This window comes from Arvicanthis niloticus, chromosome 6 (assembly GCF_011762505.2).
Source record: "Arvicanthis niloticus isolate mArvNil1 chromosome 6, mArvNil1.pat.X, whole genome shotgun sequence".
NCBI classification, from domain to species: domain Eukaryota; kingdom Metazoa; phylum Chordata; class Mammalia; order Rodentia; family Muridae; genus Arvicanthis; species Arvicanthis niloticus.
This window is the reverse complement of record NC_047663.1, coordinates 16,079,047-16,098,632: the sequence shown is the minus strand read 5'-3', so window position 1 is coordinate 16,098,632 and position 19,586 is coordinate 16,079,047. Positions and strand designations below refer to the sequence as shown.

At 51.3% G+C, this 19,586-nt stretch overlaps 1 protein-coding gene across 2 annotated transcripts in view; it reads right to left on the bottom strand.

Moving 5' to 3' along the window:
* Positions 1–19,586, bottom strand: part of Scn4a (sodium voltage-gated channel alpha subunit 4) — a 48,189-nt gene that overhangs the window by 3,588 nt on the left and 25,015 nt on the right. For both annotated transcript variants that reach the window (XM_076935603.1, XM_076935604.1), the window contains exons 12-24: positions 18,454–18,692; positions 16,412–16,585; positions 15,147–15,503; positions 9,757–10,233; positions 7,617–7,752; positions 7,092–7,246; positions 6,157–6,330; positions 5,570–5,692; positions 3,547–3,825; positions 3,221–3,274; positions 2,887–3,024; positions 1,752–1,856; positions 915–1,185 (exon numbers count right to left, since the gene is read on the bottom strand). In XM_076935603.1, the coding sequence (XP_076791718.1) occupies positions 915–1,185; positions 1,752–1,856; positions 2,887–3,024; positions 3,221–3,274; positions 3,547–3,825; positions 5,570–5,692; positions 6,157–6,330; positions 7,092–7,246; positions 7,617–7,752; positions 9,757–10,233; positions 15,147–15,503; positions 16,412–16,585; positions 18,454–18,692 (2,682 nt within the window). The remainder of the gene's footprint in view (positions 1–914; positions 1,186–1,751; positions 1,857–2,886; positions 3,025–3,220; positions 3,275–3,546; positions 3,826–5,569; positions 5,693–6,156; positions 6,331–7,091; positions 7,247–7,616; positions 7,753–9,756; positions 10,234–15,146; positions 15,504–16,411; positions 16,586–18,453; positions 18,693–19,586) is intronic.

Below are 19,586 nucleotides of genomic sequence, written 5' to 3'. Positions count from 1 at the left end.
ACCACAGGTGAGAGAGAAGGTAGGACAGAATAGCCGTGTGGCGTGTTCTCATCTGTAAGATGGGAGTGCGATGGCTCTGCTGTAAAAGAGCCGAGCTATGCCTGTCAAGTACATAGCAAATGCCTGGCCTACAATAAACACTCAATAAACAGTAGCTACTTACTGCCATGGTTGCAGACTATCTGTTCTCCTCTCGGTGTATAAAGATTCTGGAACCCTTTTCTTATTTGTGTGTGTGTGTGTGTGTGTGTGTGTGTGTGTGTGTGTGTGTGTATGTGGTGTTTACATGCATGTATGTCCTTATTTGTAAATATGTGTACATGCGTGTGTACATGCTTACATGTACATTCTTATCTACATAGTGTGTGTGTGTGTGTGTGTGTGTGTGCACATAGGCCAGAGGAAAACCTAATGTGTCACTTTCCCTCAGATGCCATTCACCTTGTTTTTTTGAAACAGGGTCTCTTACTGCCTCTGGGGTCTAATGATTAGGCTAGGCTGGCTGCCAGTGACACCCCCAGGGTCCCAGCAAGCATGTGCCACCATGCCTGGCTTCTTTTACATAGATTCTGGGGCTCAAACTCAGATCCTCATGCCTCTGCAGCAAGCACGTTATCCACTGAGCTACCACTCCAGCCCCGCCCTGTGCTTTTGATTTACTACGTGGCCACCCGAGTACACATATGCTGATCTGGCCAGATCTGGCCAGTGTTTCTCGGGGTGATAGGCAGTCTGTGAGCAATGTCTTTGTGCATTAATTTGTGCATTAAAGGTGAAAGAATTGCAGACACACATATGTGTTTGTACACATGTGTTTATATAGGTGTGTGAGTTTTCTGGGGCCATAGCAGGTCTGAGTGCAGGAGGAAGGGCTTCCCTGACTGGCTTATCTTGGTGGGGACCTGCCAGCTCACCCACAATGGACAAGATGACAACCACAAAGTCGAAGATATTCCAGCCAATGGTGAAGTAGTACTGGCGTAGCGCAAACATCTTCAGTACACACTCCCCTGTGAAGATGATAATGAAGACCATGTTGATGTTATACAGGATGTCCACCTTGAGCTGGCTCTGGTCGTCCGTCTCCACCATCATAGTAACCATGTTGAGGCAGATGAGGATCATGATGGAGATGTCAAACACCTGCTTCGTCACGAAGTCATATACCATGCCCTGGATCTTGTTCTGCAGTGACACAGGACATGCACATGTGAGGTATGGGGTTATCACCTGAGATATGGTCAGGACCCGGACAGGATGGGTATGCATGGGTGGCACAGGATGGCACAAAATAGCATGGAGAGGGAGGGGAGAAGGGAAGACAGTGTAAAGGATAGTGACAAAGGATGCCATAGGAGGGTAGGCTTTGTGTGTGTGTGTGTGTGTGTGTGTGTGTGTGTGTGTGTGTGTGTGTTCTGTATCCATCCTTCTCCACTCTGGGACCCTTCCTCCCTATGAAGTTCCCCAGTGCTCTCTTCCCTTCTTCCCAAGTCATAGCTTGCTGGGGTGTGTGGCCCTCTACATCCTGTTCCACCTGAGAAGGTGGGTCGATTCTGGGAAACTGTGTGGGGCTGGATGAGAGGTATTCTAATAACCGGAGCCCAGAGACACTCGCTGTGCTTGTGTGTGGAGCCTTTGTGAGGTTATGAGTCCCCAAAGGTGGTGGACAGAGCGCAGGCTGCATTGACCCCTGCTATCCTCTCAGGCAGAGCCTGTGAGAGGTTACAGGAGGAGGGCCCAGAACCTGGTACCTGAGGCCGGGGAATTGGCTTCTGGGGCTTCTTGGAGCCAAGCTTCTTCATGGCATTGTAGTATTTCTTCTGTTCCTCTGTCATGAAGATGTCTTTCCCTCCAAAGTATAGTAGGACAGAGACAGTAAGACTGAGGTGGGTCCCTTTCCCTGCTTCACAGAACACCCTACTTCAAGTACCACCTTGAAGGTGGCATTGCCCTTTAAGAAGTGTCTGGTTGGAGAAACGGAGGCTTTGGAGGGACAAGAGATAGAGCAGCGAGTAAGGGAGAAACTGAGTCTACAGAAAGGGGATGAGCCGGGCAGTGGTGGTGCACACCTTTAATCCCAGCACTTGGGAGGCAGAGGCAGGAGGATTTCTGAGTTCCAGGCCAGCCTGGTCTAGAGTGAGTTCCAGGACAGCCAGGGCTACACAGAGAAACCCTGTCTCAGAAAACAAACAAATACCACAACAGAGAGAGAGAGAGAGAGACAGAGACAGAGACAGAGAGAGACAGAGACAGAGACAGAGACAGAGACAGAGACAGAGACAGAGACAGAGACAGAGACACAGAGAGAGACAGAGACACAGAGAGAGACAGAGAGAGAGACAGAGAGAGAGACAGAAAGAGGGGGGAAGAAGGAGTAGGAGAAGAAGGAAGGAGAAGGAGAAGAAGACAAGGAGGAGGAGAAGGAGGAAGAGAAGGAGGAGAAGAGGAGGGAGACAAAGAGGGTTTCAGACCAATTTCCCAGTTTTGGGCTAAGTTCTACCAATGCTTCACTAATGAGTCCTTAGTATCTACATAATTTTATTTATTGTTATTGAGATAAGGTCTCTCTTTATAGCCTAGACTGCCCTCAAATACACTATGTAGCCCAGGCTGGCCTACAACTTGTGAACTTACTGCCTCAGATCTGTTAGTGATACAATTCTGGGTGTATTATCATGTCCGTCTCTATGTCAACCTCATTTTATAGGTTAGAAAAATGAGGCTCAAAGGGTCAAGCCCCTGCTCAATCCCTAGTAGGATTTAGATCCATGCTTGCTGCCACAAGTGTCTAGGTCAGTCACTGCTCAAGGCTGCTCAGGTAGTTCATGACTCTAGGAAGGAGCAGGTGGATGGGGCGGGAGCCTCTGGGGAGGGCCAGATACTCATCTTCTTCTTTTGTTGGTTGAAGTTGTCAATGATGACGCCGATGAAGAGATTGAGGGTGAAGAAGGAGCCGAAGATGATGAAGATGACGAAGTAAAGGTACATGTAGAGGTTCACCTCATAGGCTGGTTGCTCCTCTTTCTGCAGGGTGGGGCACATGCATGGATTTTCTCTTTGATCCCCCAAAGTACTGTGAGCAGGACTCCCCTCCTCCCCAGGCTGCTGGACTTCCAAGGAGACAGTGTGGTGGGGTGGAGATGTTGAAGTGGGAATGGGGATGGCAGAATGGACCACTGTTGCTGCTCCTCCAACTTACCAACTCAGGGACCCAACTCACCTCCCGGGAGTCAACAGCTGCATACATGATGTCCATCCAACCCTTGAAAGTAGCCTGAGAGATCACGGCAGGGCATGAGGAGAGGGGCTCCACCACATGCCACCATTCATGTTCCCCTCCCTTCCCTGATCAAACCTGCCCCTGGGGACCACCTGCCACCCTACTGGACGGCATCAAGTGTACTAGAGAGAAAGGCTACCTCCAGGTCCCAGGGCTCTGCAAACAGGGTTCCCACTCCTAATAAGCAGTACTGGGTTCTGATATATGATGAGAAACAACCGGTCACGTCTACCCATTTCTGAGCAGGCTCGGTGGGTGCCACTTACCACCTGGAGGAGGGAGAGGTAGCCCAGACCCACGTTGTCGTAGTTGACCTTGACGTTCATCCAGCGGACCTGGCCTGTGTACATGAGACTCTCACAGTCGGACTTGTTGTTGACCACGTCGATGTCGAACCTCTCAGAGGTGGTTGTGTTGATGCAGTAGTAGAACTTTCCAGCAAACAAGTTAACCCCCATGATGCTGAAGATAAGCCAGAAGATGAGGCACACAAGAAGCACGTTCATGATGGAAGGGATGGCTCCCAGGAGGGCGTTCACCACCACCTAGGGACCAGGGTGGTCATTGGGGTCATTGTTAAAGCCACTCTCAGGCATCTGATGGGGGACTCACAGCTAAGATCAGCTAGGGGACCATGCAGGAGCTAAGCACTGCCACTCAGGAAGGGCCAGTGTTAGCCAGCCCCAGTGGGAGAGGAGTCTGCTGGAGTCTCCATGTGTACGGTAAAGGGTAGGATTAGGAGTCATCACACTGGTCATCTACAAAGACTCTCTGCTTGGCTGGAACCATTGAGGTAGAGTAAAGATACCAGGCTTCTCTGGAAGCAGCCCAGTCATGGATCACAGAGCAGAAGACAAACATTGCTTTCTTAGCCCCCATAGGAAACTCAAACCACGTGACCTGGCTTGACTCACTGCTTCAGTGAGAGCCATAGAAATGGCATAACAAGAAGCTACCTAGTTCTGTGAAGCAACAGGATTCAGGGCCAGATCCCTGACCCTCACCACCCCAGCCATATAAGCCTACCACACTGCATTAGTCTTGACTGGATCTGAGAACCTTCACCACCTTTCTTTAGATCTTTTGAGATCTTTTGCAGGGGGTTGTCCTAAGTTTACTGCATGCCAGGTAAGCCCTCTACCAACCAAGCCTACCCTAGCCTGATTAGTTTCCTTTTAAGTAAGAGCTATGTCATGACCTCTAGACAGAGTTGGCGGCAAGAGTGTGGGTGTTGGGGTGGGGGTGCTGTGTTTCTTCAAATCACTCAGTTGGCCCTGAGCAGGTTGTTTCTCTTAGTGGGCAGAGGTCCCAGCACCAGGGTTGGGTGTAGCCTTAGGCCAGCATCTTACATGAACTAGGGAGGGCAGGGCTCTTAGTTTGAGCCTGCTGCTGCCCTGGTATGAGTCTTTTTTTTGTTTTTTGTTTTTTGTTTTTTGTTTTTCAAGAGACAGGGTTTCTCTGTGTAGCCCTGGCTGTCCTGGAACTCACTCTGTAGACCAGGCTGGCCTCGAACTCAGAAATCCGCCTGCCTCTGCCTCCCAAGTGCTGGGATTAAAGGCGTGGGCCACCACCGCCCAGCCCTGGGATGAGTCTTATTTCCAGCAGATCTTATCTCACTCAGTCAGTGGGGGAAGTCCCACTGGTCTTGCCCTGTGTTTACCTGTCATTTCCTCTCTCATGGGCCTTTGGGGATCTTTTCTAAAGTGCCCCTGAACCCAAGGACATGGTTCCATGCTCAAGAGGGGCAGGCTCAGGGCTGAAGCAGAAATACCTACTCACTCGCTCACATTACAGGGCCCTGGGGCCCCCAATCTGAGATGGGGATCTCCATAAACTCACAGGTAGATCTTTCTTCTTGTTTTAAGCCTTCTAGGCCATTACAGCAGCCTCTGCCGCCCTCTAGTGGTGGCAGAGATAAATTGAGCGTCTACTAGAACTTGGGGTGGGAATGGGGCTACCTGGAGATGGGTCATAGCCCTAAACTCCAGACATCAACATTTTTTTGTGTGTGTGGTTTTTCGAGACAGGGTTTCTCTGTATAGCCCTGGCTGTCCTGGAACTCACTCTGTAGACCAGGCTGGCCTCGAACTCAGAAATCCACCTGCCTCTGCCTCCCAAGTGCTGGGATTAAAGGCGTGCGCCACCACCGCCCAGCCAGACATCAACATTTTGACCCTTCTGCTCGCCCCTGGTTGGCTGAAGTTTTTTTGTGCACCTTGTAACCCTGCCCCGTGGGTGGCTGTTCCCACATCCTGAGCCCTCCTCAGCACCTCCTATCCAAATACTCACTCTCATGCCCTCAAATCGGGACAGTGCCCTCAGAGGTCGCAGGGCCCGGAGCGTGCGCAGGGATTTGATGGGTCCCAGCTCAGAGTAGCCCAGCCAGTTAGCCACCAGGCTAATGATGGAGACCTGGAAGAAGTGTGTGTTCAGGAGGTGGAGGTCCTTGGCTTTCTTCTAGCCTGGGACACATGAGAGGGGTAGGGTAGCCCAGTTTCTGTTTGTCTCCTGTAGATCTCATCCCTGATGGATAATCCTGTCTACTGGGGAGAGTAGGCTTGTGGCCCCTAGTGCCCTTAGAGCCAGGGCTCACCTCAATGATGTCACCTACAAACGTAAATGGGAAAGACAGTACCCAACTCCTAAGGTTCTGTGTGTCTATCAAAGAGCATATAAGAATCTTGCCTTAGATTTGCAGGGATTATAAGGCCCCAGGACTGGGCTGTCACATCTGGGAAGAAAGAGGTCGGTCTACAAGGAACAGGGCTGACCTGGGATGTCTGACTGTGTAGGTTTGGATAGGTCCTACCTCCCAGAGCCTGGGTTCCCTAAAGGCCATGAACATCCGGCTGTGTGGCCAGATCCAGGGGACTCACATCTACGATGAGGAAATCGAGCCAGCACCAGGCATTGGTGAAATACACCTTGAAGCCGTAGGCCACCCACTTTAACAGCATCTCCAGGATAAAGATGTACGTGAAGACCTTGTCAGCATATTCCAGGATGGTGCGGATGACCCGCCGCTGCTCAATGTAGATGTCCTCGAAGGCCTGGGGACACCAGGATAACCCACAATGGCCAGGGGCTCAGAAGCTGGGGCAGCAAGCTCTGTTCCCCATCCTGCCTGCTGTTGCTTGTTCCCCGGGGTCTTCCAAGGGACATAGGTTGTAGTTTCTCTGGGCATCTTCCATCCCCATCCCTATCATTAGGAAGGGCAAGATTCCTGCCACCCTTAAATCCAAATTCCCAGGGCCCACCTACCTCCCCATCAGCTGAGGGGACAGGGTCTAGAAAACAAAGAGCTCTATCTTTTACTTTAAGAAACTAATGCTGGGCTGGGGAGATGCCTTATCTGTCATGCAAGCATTGGAGCTGAAGTTCAGATTCCCAGAACCTATATTAATGTTAGGTGGCAATGGCAGCCTGCCTGCAGTCCCAGGCTTACGGGAGACAGAGACAGGAAATCCACTAAACAACCCAAACAGCGAGCTCTGAGTTCAGTGAGAAACCCTGCCTCCATGCAAAAGACAGAGGACAACCGAGAAAGACACCTACCATCCACTTGGGCCTACATGCACATACACAAACACATATACAACGCGCACATACAAAATCATATGAACACACCACACACACACACACACACACACAAAGCTAATGCCTTCTAGAACATCTAGAAATACAAACGAGTCCCCCTTTAGCTTCCCTGGGTTTGGCCGTGTCCTGTCTGCCTCCATCCTTGGTATGGAAGCCTTAGGGAGCGAGGTACCTACTCCTGCTCCCGCCCTGTCCCCTGGGGGAGGGTACTTACCAGGGCTCCACTGCTGAGCAAGATCATGAAGACAATGAAGGTCTCAAACCAGTTGTGCTCAACAATCTTGAAACAGGCCCTGCGCAGTGTCCACCACATTTTCCCACGGCCCTGGGAGATGTCCACATAGAGGCAGGGGCAGCGTTTCACACAGGCTGGGAGGCAGGGTGGTACATGTCACTGGCCGTTGGATGTTTCAGAATGCACCTCCCCACCCTCTGACATGCTACCCCAAAAATGGGGCCCCACCTCCTCCCACAACTGGCTCCATCTGGTTCATAAGAGACTCAGGTACTCTCTCTACAGCCCATATGTCATTGTGCTAAGACTGAGAAAAGAGGCTTCACAAGAAAGCTCAGGATGTCAGCTATCCCCATGGTCCCCCATCTCGACAAGCCTAGGCTCTTTGGCAAAACACCTCTCAGGCTCGGGTGTTGGCTCCCCAGGCAAAGCAAGGTGAGTAGAACTGTTTCTGTAGCTCTCCTCTGGCCTGGGTGTGGGGCTGGTCTGTAGGTGTGTCCTCACCCTCTGTGAAGCATTCCTCAGGCAACTCCCCCTCAGGGTTCTCCTCAGCCTGCTCCTCAGGGTCCTCTTCAGGGGGCTTGTAGTCAGCTGTGCTGCAGACGGAGGAGTTACCGTCGTAGAGGGGTTGTAGTGGCTTCTGTGGGGACCACAGGGCATGTGACTCCTGGATCTCAAGAGATCCCTTCATTCTCCCAATATGTGGGGTAGTATGGGAGACCAGAGAGAAAGAAGAGAGTAGAGCAGAATCCACTCATTCATTAGTTCATTCATTCATTCATTCATTCATTCACTCAGCCCATACAAAACCCTAGTGGCAAAAATGTCCTCAGTTCTGCCTTCATGGTACTTGACGGCATCTAGGAAAGCACAAGGAGGACATGAGGAGGCCTGGGGAGCACAGCATGGAGGACAGGAGATGGGATGAGGGGTGGCTTGGTGGGGGCTGATTGGCTCAGCCCAGTGGGGTCCTAGGAGGTGTAGGGGTATATGAAGGGGTCAGCAGAAGAAAAGAGGCCTGAAGGTGCTTCTGCAGGGGCAAGGTTAAGGAACAGAGCCAAGTTAGATCTGGGCTGCCACAGCTGCAGAGGTCAGGTACATGGGGCCCCCAGAGTCCAAGCCTTCCCACCCCCAGGGTCTATTTGGCTGAGAGACCCAGAAAGGATGGAAAGTTTTCCCCAGCCAAGGCTCCGGTGTGGCGCCAAGGGAATCTGATCGTGGTGGGGGCAGGGTGTGGGGACTGGTGCTCTGGCCGAGCTAGGCTTCCTCCCACCTCCTAGTGCTGTCCCAGGCCAGATTCTCAGGCTGGCCTCCATACTTCAAGGAGATCCTTCATGGTGAAATCTCTGAAGAGAAAGATGAATTGGGAGGCCCCTTCCACCTGTGTGTATGTGCCTGTGTGATTGGGTTCATGTGTGTGCCTATGTGCACATGTGTATGTGTGTGTGTCTATGTGCACAGGTGTGTGTGTGTGTGCGCACACGCGTGCACATATGTGTGAATGTGTGTGTGCTCTCATGCACATGTAACTAAATTAGGGCACTAGTCAGAAAGCGAAGAGTAGGTGGGTCTTGCTGCCAGTTGCCAGGAGGGAAACTGAGGCACAGAGCATTTGGTCAATCAGGGCATACACCGGACTGCTGCCCTCACCCTTCCATGTCAACTCTCATGATTGCCCTTTAAGCTCTGCTTGCTGCTCCTCAGATATCTCGCCTTCCCAGAGCCACAGACCTACCCCTCTCTAGCTGGCCCTGCCCCCACTGAGTTCCTCATACCGAGGTCGAGGCTGGTGCCACGTTTCCTGGGGTATTTATAGTACAGCAGGCGCTCAAGCCCCTGCTAAGTCAACGAACCACATACTGGTGTGTGTTGGGGGCTGGGATAAAGAGTCAAGAGCTTTTAGGGTAAAGTTCATTAGGTTCTAGTGCCCTGACAGGCCCGGGCCTGAAGGGTGTTGTGGGTGAGCGTCTCTAGCTTCTATCCCATACGAATCCTTCTCCTATTAGGGCTGCAAGAAAAATGAGGAGGCTCAGAGCCAGCTCACCCCAGGCAGTCCTGACAGGGTCCCAGACTCTGAAGGCGACCACCACCTGTGTTTCCCAACTCCCGTTGGGTTCTCTTAGTCCTGTCCTCGTATCCTTGGCCTGGACCTGGTTCCCTGTCCTACGCAAGGAAGATTGGAACAACCGCAGAGGAATTCTACATAGAAATGTGAATATGCCATTGCCAGCCAGCACGGGGGGCCTCAGAGTTACAGATCAGATCTCAATATATTTGGAGCAAAGACTTAGCAGGGCCTTCAAGCCCAGGGGAGTATGTAAGAGAGGCCTCTTGGGTTTCCAGGGGTGGAGCTGAGGTGCCACAGATAGGAACATTTGTCCAAGAATGCCACCTGGTGGCAGAAAGGGCCCAGGTAGGGTTTGGGCCTGGCCGATTATAGCAGTCAGGGTTCCTTCTCTAACAAGTCTTTATTTCAGAGGACTATGTGTGAGCCAACACTGCACTTGCCACAGGGCAAGAACCTTTCACAGATGAAGAAACTAAAGGTCAGAGAGGTTTTATGACTTGTCTAAAGTTAAACAAAAATGTAAAGCTGGGTCTTACTGGCCCCTGACCTCTTCAGCCAGGCCCTCGATGGGCTTACCTTAATGTCCTCAGGCTCCGAGAAGGTGTCGGTCTCCTCCTCCGTGGGCATCTCCAAGTCAGACTCCTCAGAGGCAATGGGCACCTGGATGGTGAGGTAGGGGTTGTTGATGAAGTTAAGGTGATCCAGCTCGATGCTGGAGCGGGGACCGTCGGTCAGGCCCACATGGTTCAGGATATGGTTCTCTTTCTGCTCCTTGTTCTCATCTTCCGGGGGCGGCTCCTTCTTCTCATCCTCGGGAGCACTCTCCCCATTTTCCCCAGCACCCCCGGGCTCGCCAAGGCTGAGCATTATGTCCTTGGGGCTCAGGATCTTGCCATGTAACAGCCCCAAGAGGAAGGTTTTGGCAAAGCCAATGCCCCACTTGATACGCCCGATGGCAATCTGTAGGTTGTTCATCTCCCCGTCTTCATCTGACGCTGCCAGGCTGTCAGCACTGAAGGAACTCAACAGGAGAGCCAGAAACAGATTCAGGACCTGGGAAGAAAGGGGCAGGTGGTCTCAGGGCAGTCTGGGTCTGAGGTATGCCACCTTCATCCAGTATGGGGTCCTTAGAATTATACATCGGAACTGCATCACGTTGGGTGCTTAAAAGGATGCAGTCTACAGAGCGGTGGCCACACCTTTACTCCCCTCACTCAGGAGGCAGAGGCAGGCAGATCTCTCTGAGTTTGAGGCCAGCCTGGTCTACAGAGTGAGTTCTAGGACAGACAGGGTTGTGTAGAGAGACTTTGTCTCAAAAAAACAATCAAATAAATAAATAAATAAATGATGCCATCTAGTGAGGTGCTCATGACTGCCAATGGGAGGGTGGGCTGCAAGTATCATTCCCACCTTGCAAATATAGAAACTGAGGCTCACATCTGTCATAGGACCCTGCTGCTCAAAGCAGTGACAAGGTCGACCAGATGACAGAGGCTTTTACTGTGGCTGTCCTCTGCTTCCTCCACTGGGAAAAAAAGAACAAAGCTCAAATCCAAGCTCATATAACTTTTTGGAATCTGAATCTTTTTAATTCACTTTTAAATGGAGGTTTTAGGCAGCCCTAGTTGTCCTCACACTTACTATATAACCTAAGCAAGCCTTGAACTAAGGATTTTCTGCCTCAGACTCCTGAGGGATGACATCAAAGGCATGTACCACTTCACTTGCCTGGAAACCCTAATCTAATCACAGATTTTCCCCCCTCTTGAATTAAATAGAACTTGTAAAAAAAAAAAAAAAAAAGAATGTGTGTGTGTGTGTGTCTGTGTGTGTGTGTCTATTTGTGTGTGTCTCTCTGTGTCTTTGTCTATGTGTATGTCTATGTTTGTGTGTCTGTGTGTGTCTATGTGTGTGTGTTTCTGCGTGTGTGTCTGTGTGTGTGTGTCTAAGGCAATGAACCCTGAAATTGGAGTTACAGGAGATTGTAGTTATCAGATTCTTTCACACCCAGCATTGGTGCTAAGACCTGAAGCTGTGTCCTCTGTAAGAGTACCAGTTGCTCTTAACCAGTGCGCCATCTCTGTAGTCCTTAAATGAGGCTGCTCTCCTGGAGCAGGGGAGCTCAACTGGGGTCTGCTCCCCTCCTGCTTGTCCCTTGCTGCTTGTCCCCTGCTGCTCTGGGAGGGACATCTAACCTGCAGCCTCCGACTCTAGTTCCCTTCCCTCATCTCTGCTGACTGGGTCTTAAAAGGTCACAGGTCAACCCATTCACTCCCTCCATTTCATTTTCCAGGGGACAATGACTACACACCTGCCATGTGGCCCCAGGGAGCCCACAGTCTAGTAGAAGCGGGCCATCAATCAGACAAATCCAGTACTGTGGTTAGAGGTAACAGTAGAAACTAGAGGGTAAATTTTAGCACCATGCTACAACCTGGCTCTACGCTTCAGCTTATGAGCTGTCCAGACATCCTATGCTTCTGTTTCCTTATCTGTAAAATGCAGATCGTTCCACTTGTGATTGCTAGAAGATCAATACAGATAGAACACTTAATAGGTACTTGAATTAGCAGCTATTACACCTACAATAATAGATAGCTGTGCAAGGTATAGGGACTGAATGAATGGCCAACCCCAAAGTAGGGCCAGCATTTTGTAAATAAGAAAACTGAGTCCACAAGAGGTGGAGTGATTTGTCTTAAGTCAGACAGCATAGCCAGGACTAGAGCTCAGGTTTCTAGTGTCATTATACGACCCTAGAGGGCACCATTCCTTAATACTACAAGACGGGTTGTATCCCGGGAGGCTTGCAATATGGCGGCCCTTCCTCCCACCAGTCTTTGAACAACAGGATGAAGGTGAAGCTGTCTGGGGTAGTTGGTCATAGCTTCTGCCTGACAAGGGCATAGCTAAGTTCTTACTCTCTTGCGTATGCGGGAATAAAGGAGCTTATGTGTGAGAATCTACTGTCCTTGACTGTCTTCATGTGCTCCGCTGCCTGGCAACTCCTCCAAGGTCTTTTCATCATTGTCTTAATGACCAGGTTAACATGGGATCTCTAAAAATTATGTTAGAATCTTTTCAGGGGGATATGCCTGGGGCCACCACCCTGCATCCCATACCTTCCTGCCATTGCCCCCACCCACATTTACTGGTCTTTCTTCTCCCTCTGGGGAGGGGACATCCAGCTGCCAGAAACACATTTGAGATGGGAATTAGCTGCTCTCTGGGTCAGCAGGGTTTGCACACGCTCCTGCCTGAGACAGAAATAGCCTCCTCAGGCAAAGGGGGGAGGGGCAAAAGAGGGAGGGCACGTTCCCTAGGGGGCTCTGTGGGGTAGGGTACTCATGTCCTGGTCCTTTACCTTTTTACAGTAACCCAGAGGAAGTGATCAGGTGCCATGGGTGCAGAGGGTATGAGTGCTCACGAGCCGTGGCAGGGTGCCTCGGTGCCCTCTGGCAGACACCTGCTTCTCTGAAGCCCCAGAGGGAGAGGCGTGAGAGGGGTGAGAGGAGACAGCACCCAAGGAAATGAGCACACTGTCTCCCTGGACTGCTGCAGGCCATCGGAGCATATGGGGGGAGTCACAGAGATGGGCTGGAAAAGAGTTGAGTCGGTAGGGTATGCATGTGCGTGTGTGTGTGTGTGCGTGTGCGTGTGCGTGTGTGTGTGTGTACACAGAGGCAGTGCAGTGTCATGACTACAGATTCAGGAGTTAGAAAACTTGGCTTCAGACACAGTAGCTCTGAGTCTTTGCTTCCTGGTTCAGCCCTTCTAGGGTGGTGAGGACTGAGTGAACACAGACCCAGCAGCACAGGGCTCTGGGCAAATGCTTGAACCAGTGCTCTTGGCATCAAGGTTACCAAATCACTGCCACTCTCACTGATGTTCTGGTCGCTAGAGTCCCACACCCAGGCTCTACTACCAGCTTAGCATCTCAAGAGCTGGGTATCTCTGGGTGATGCTTCCTCCAGTGTGGACACAGTATTCCCTGCCTCGCAGAGCTGTGGAGGAGAATTATCAAAAGCTTTAGGCTGGTGGCTGGAGCCTCCCCCTCTCCCAAGGGAAGGCAGTTGCCAATTTTATTATAATAATTATTAACCTAAAACTACCCATCTGTAACATCTGGCCTCCTTGATCTTAGAGCCTAAGTATTGAGACCTGTGCCCTGTAACCCTTATGACCACACCATTGGGTATCCCTGTTTCCCAAATAGGAAAACCAAGGGGAAAAAAAAGAGGTTAAAATTATTGGGAAGCACCTGCAAGTGAGATGACCCAGGATATAAAAGGGCTTGTCACAAAAGCTCTCTCTCTCTCTCTCTCTCTCTCTCTCTCTCTCTCTCTCTCACACACACACACACACACACACACACACACATTCACACACAGAGAGAAAGAGAGAGAAGGAAGAGAGGGGGGAGGGAGGGATGGAGGGAGGGACAGAGAGAGAGAGAGAGAGAGAGAGAGAGAGAGAGAGAGAGAGAGATCTTAAGTTCAAGAATAGCCAGGGTTACATGGCAAGACCTTGCCTCAAAAAAAACCAAACAACCAAACAAAAAGTGGCACCAAATGTTCTTGGCCACCCTTGTACAGAGAGCTAAGACTCCTAACTCTTATCTGCCCCAGCCCTTAAATCTACATTTACAAACTTTTACTTCAAGCATATCATCCCCCTGACTCCCCAGCTCTCTCAGAACCTTCTCCCAGGAACTGCAGTCCTGATTTCCCTCCTGTAGCTGCCCCAGGGTCTCCTCCGGCTGAGGTGACACCCCCTCCCCCATCAGCATCAGCCCCCAGCCAGAACTCAGCGATATCTGAGAAGCACTGACCCAGCAGTCCACTTTCCTCCAGCCTTTGTGAAGGACATGTGGGCAGCCTCTTCTACTCTCTGCTGCCCAGGGCAAGTGTCGGCCACCACAGGGGGCAGCTGAGAGCAAACGGGGACAGCACTAAGGAGCCCTGATGGGAGAGACCTGACCTCTACCCTAAGTAGTGGAAGAGTTGGCCCGGCCCTAGCCACAGAAATGCTGGTCAGCTAGACCAGGAGCCTCACCCCTGTCCTGCCTGCATCTCTCCACGCACAGCCCCAATCACCAAACCTGGGTGTGCACACACAAATACAGCCTACAAGCCAGACATGGTACACAGCTTGGTTCCTGGTACATGGCACTCAGGAACCTGAGGCAGGAGGATTGCTGAAAGTTCTAGGCCAGTCTTGGGTTATAGGGTGAGTCTCAGAAACAAACACTGTCTCTGAACCAGTGACAGTGACAGCGCGTGGTGCTCCGAGCTCTGGAGTTTGTGGGACCAGATTCTGCAGGGCTGTGGCCAGGAACCTGTTTTAAGAAACTCCTGCTGATTGTTAAGCATGCAATTTTGCAGCTCACTGAGTGGAGTCATTTAAAATTACCATTTCGGGAGGTGGGACATGGAAGATAAGAAACATTTTTAAAGTTAGATGTCTTCGTTTTATCTTTCGTATGCTATGCCTGCATGTGTGTGTATGTGCACCACGTGAGTACCTGGTGCCCGAGGAGGTCAGAAGAGGACATTGATCCCTTGAAACTGGAGTTAGGGATGATTAGGAGACACCGTGTGGGTGCTGGGAATTGAACCCAGTCCTCTGCAACAGCAACAAGTGCTTTTAACTGCTGAGCCATCTCTCCAGTCCCCACTGGTTTTCGTTGTTGTTTGTTTGTTTGTTTGTTTTTGAGACGGCCTTTCTCTACAGCCCAGGCTGTAGGGGCATTCACTAACTTGCCCAGGCTATATTTAAACTCTCAGAGATCCTCTGTTTCAGCTTCTGGAGTGCTGGAATTATGGTGTTCATCGCCACCAGGCCCCCAAACACCAACAATTTTATATAGCTATACCTATAATGAAAATGAGAAATGAGAGGAACCGGACATGCTTCATGTATTTCCTGGGTAAGAGTCAGGAAGCTCCCCTGACAGCCTCACTTACCACCAGGTTACCGATGACCATGACCATGAGGAAGACGGTGAGGCACATGGCCTGGCCAGCCACCTCCATGCAGTCCCACATGGTCTCGATCCACTCCCCACAGAGGATGCGGAAGACGATGAGGAAGGAGTGGAAGAAATCATGCATGTGCCAGCGGGGCAGGTTGCAGTCTGAGGCAATCTTGCACACACATTCCTTGTAGCTCTTGCCAAACAGCTGCATGCCCACCACGGCGAAGATGAAGACGATGATGGCCAACACCAGGGTCAGGTTGCCCAGCGCGCCCACTGAGTTACCAATGATTTTGATAAGCATGTTGAGCGTTGGCCACGACTTGGCCAGCTTGAAGACACGCAGCTGCCAGGCAGAGAGAATCCGAGTATGAATGGAGCTTGGGGACCACCAGCCAACCCCAGGGAGCCCCAGGAGGAAGAGCCATGTCCCACAGTCTTAAACCCCACCCTCCCGATGAATAACTTCAGTTTGTCTCTCTGTTAATGCTAGTGTCCGTAAGCCTCCTGTTATCCGTGTTAAAAAGATTATCCATTGAAGATAAAGTTTGAAGTATTTGCAAGCAAGATTATATGCCAGAGTTTGCTTAACATATTCTCTCCAGTGAAAGTAAGTGGGATCATTGAAACAAGAATTGCAGCGTGGGGGGCTGGAGAGTTAGCTCTGCAGTTAAAAGCATGGACTCTGCTCTTCCAGAGGACCTGTGTTCAGTTCCTAGCAACCACACTTGGTGGTTCACAACCACTTATAACTCCAGCTCCAAGGGATCCAACATCCTCTTCTGGATTTTACAAGCACCCACAGCACAGACATGTGGCACACAGACATGCACATATAAAATTTTAAATATTTTTAGAGATAAAATTACGGTATGCTGATGGCTGTCGGTTGGGAGACAGACATCTGAGGAGCTAATATACATTTTACTACACTCTCTGATGTTTGCATCCTCATGATGAAGTTTGAAAACTAGGAATGACTTCAAGGGGTAAAGAAAAAGCAGTAATTCTTAAGCCCCAACCTTGTTACTAACTCACAATGAGGATCTGTCTTCCTTCAGACCTGCAACATGGGGCTGAGGTCTAAGGTCATGGGGCTAACGTTTCGGTGCCCAACCCCAGCCCTGGGTAATGGAAAGGAAAAACTCTCTTCCTCCTAGTTTACAGGTATAGGTTCTGAGGGACCAAGTGGCATGCACAGGGCAGCCTCTTAGGGAATCTCCTCCCATCCCCCCTCAGCCCCTGGGTCTGTACCAGACGGAAAGAACGAAGCACTGAGAGCCCCTGTACGTTGGCCAGGCCCAGCTCCACCAGGCTGAGGGTGACGATAAAGCTGTCAAAGATGTTCCAGCCCTGTTGGAAATACTCGTAGGGGTCCATGGCAATCAGCTTCAGCACCATCTCTGCAGTGAAGATGCCTGTGAAGACCTGCAGGGTGGGACATGGAATCCCTGTCACAGAGCCTCCCCTCCCCCACCTCCTGCCAGAGGCTTTGGGGACTGAAGGGCAAGGGTTTAAGACCCTGAAAGGGGGCAGGGAGTGGCACCCAGGGCCCACGTGTGTGCACGTAGTGTCTGGTACAAAGGCCATGTCATACAAACAGGTGGGTACAACACAGACCCATTCTTATCCATTTCTGACCTTGTGACCACAACCAAGTCGCTAACTTCTAAAGTCTTTGACCTGATCACAAAGTTCAACATTCATGAAGTGCTCGTCACACGGACCTCATTGGCATGCTGTTCTCTACAGACCTGGGGGGGGGGGGTATCACACTCTTCCCACAGGTAAGCAATTGAGGCTCATCGAACGGCACCCCAGCCCCCTTTATAACGCTCAGTTTCTCAGGTTCTCAGCTCAAGATTTCTCCTCTGCGCTCCAAGTCTCCCTACTAAATATAACTCCAGGATCTAGCAAAGCTTACTTTTTGATTTTGAAACATGTATCACGTAGCCTGGGCTGGCCTTGAACTCACTACGTAGCAGAGGATGACCTTGAACTTCTGACTGCCTCCACCTTCCAGGTGCTAGGATTACAAAAGCTATCGTGCCCAGTTTTATTCAGTGCCGGGCATGGAGGTTAGGAAGGTTTTGCATATTAGGAAATCGCTCTACCAACTGAGCCACGTCCTCAACCATCAAGCAAGCTTTGCTGGGTACAGGGTCTTGGGTAGGGACTAAAAGGGACACAGTTGGTAAGAGGATCAGATCTGCCTTCTCAACCCCAGAACAGGTACCTGAAGTCCTCACAGACCCTTAAAGTTCACTGGACATGACCCCATTCCTACCAGGCACCAGCTGCTCTGGGTGCACAGCCTGCCTAGGCACACACTGGATCCCTCCTAAGAGCTTTCCCTGGCGATAGCAGGTGCCTACACAGCAGCACGGTGTGCAGCGGGTGGGCAGGCAACAGGTCTTGCCCATTTAGACACACCCTGGCAGCTGTGCCACGCCTGGAGCACACTTTTGCCTCCCTTGCCCAGCCTGGCCATGGCCGCTTCACAAGACAGACATACCTGCGTTGAAGGCTGGGGATTTCGATGATTTGAGTTTTGTGTCCCCTACTCAGTTCTGCCCCAACCCTCCCTCACATCCTACACTGTAAATCTGCCTCTCCCTGGAGGTAAGGGGGAGGCTGTTGTCCATCTGCCATGGGGGGTGGGATGGGACTGCAACTCAGACTTGGGAAGAGTGGAGCACAATGGGTCAGGGCTGGAGGAGGAGGCAGCGGCTTTTCCCTTTGTCAGGCTCCACAGGGGCCGGCAACGAGGTGCTAATACTCCTAATGGGTAGGGATAAGCAGTCGGATCAGAGCATGTCAACAATAGCGGGGCAGCAAAGGGCTAGGGAGAGAGGAGCCGGGTGAGGCTGGAGAACCGGGAGGCCTCTGGGGGAAGGGAGAGGTAGACCCCTTCGCATTTGGATGTCTCTGGCTATATGCCCCCACTCCCAAGTTTCTTGGTCTCTTTTAGGTTCTCAGCAGTCTATAAACGTTGAGAAACTTGTTACCCACCCATTTCCACATCTCTACTCCCTCACCCCCAATGAGGAGGTGGCCTGGATCCCAGACTTCTGGGAGTCCTGATCTCAGCTCACCCCACTCTCCTTGTTCTCAAACGCTTTGAAGTTCAACTATTGTATTCGCTAGACCACTGAGACCATTGCCGGTGCCTCCTCTGTGCAATGCATGCCAGCTGCCCCCACATGCCCTACATTTCCACACAGCTCAGGCAGTCCCACACACATCTGTCCTGTCCTCCAGATGACCGCCCTCTCCTTCTTCTGTTCCCTCCTTACCAAGTTGCCCACGGAGAGCACGTGGTCAAAGTGCTCAGTCATGGGGTAGTGCTCCATGGCCATGAAGAGGGTGTTGAGCACGATGCAGATGGTGATGCCCAGGTCCACAAAGGGGTCCATGACAATCAGGTGGATGATGTGTTTGAACTTCACCCACGGGGCACAGCAGTTCCAGATAAGCACTTTGTGCGCACACTTGTACCACCACGGTGGGCACTTCTGGTGGGCCTCTTCCAGCTCTGGAGGCGGGGTTGTTGCAACGGGTTATGACAGGTATCTGATGAGGATTCTCGGACTGGCTCAACTCTTTCTCCATCTGGCTCTTTGGTCCTCTCAATACTCTAGCCACTGACAGGCCTGCTCTGACATCTTCCCTATAGACTCTGCCTCATAAGCTCAACTTTCTCTCTGCTCTCTCTTGCCCACCCTCTCAATAAGGCCTTCTTTAGCCTCACCCCACAACATGTCATTCTCAGGACCTGCTCTCTCAGAGCTCAGCCCCTCACGACACACCGCCTTGGTGACTCATATCCCTCCCCACCGCTCTGCTTTGAGCTCTACCATCTTGTTGAGCTCCCATGATGCCCTCCTCTCCGTGAGCTGTAACTAAGCTATCTGTGAGTCTCTCAGGTCTGGGATTCCACCAGGGGAGAGAGATACCCTGGCCCCTGTCTGGGTTCTGGAATCTTTAGAGAACACTGAGAGTCTACTTTAGGGGGACAGTCCCCAGTGCTGCCAGCCAGAGTTCCTGAAGGCCTTTCCTCCCTGCTGCTGGTAACATAGAACACTCCAGATTGTCCCAGGGCATAGATACCTTTCCCTTCAGTGTCTTTCTGGAAATTGCCTATTCCTGCCACCCCCGAGCTGTGGGGTCTATGGGATAGGGCTGTTCCTTCATGTGGCCTCTGTGGACTATGGGAGTGGCTTCCCCAGGGCAAGCTCTCCAGTACTTACCACTGGAGAGGTAAACAGTATTGACCTCATCTATTTTGCAGGTGAACGAAAGACACTAGGATTGGTGGCCCCTGGGGACTCTGAGAGGGGCTGGGGTCCCACTGAGGAGTGAGAAGAGACCATCTCTTTCCAGACTGTGTCAGACTAGTCTGCCTGGGCTACTGTAGGTGCCCAATGTC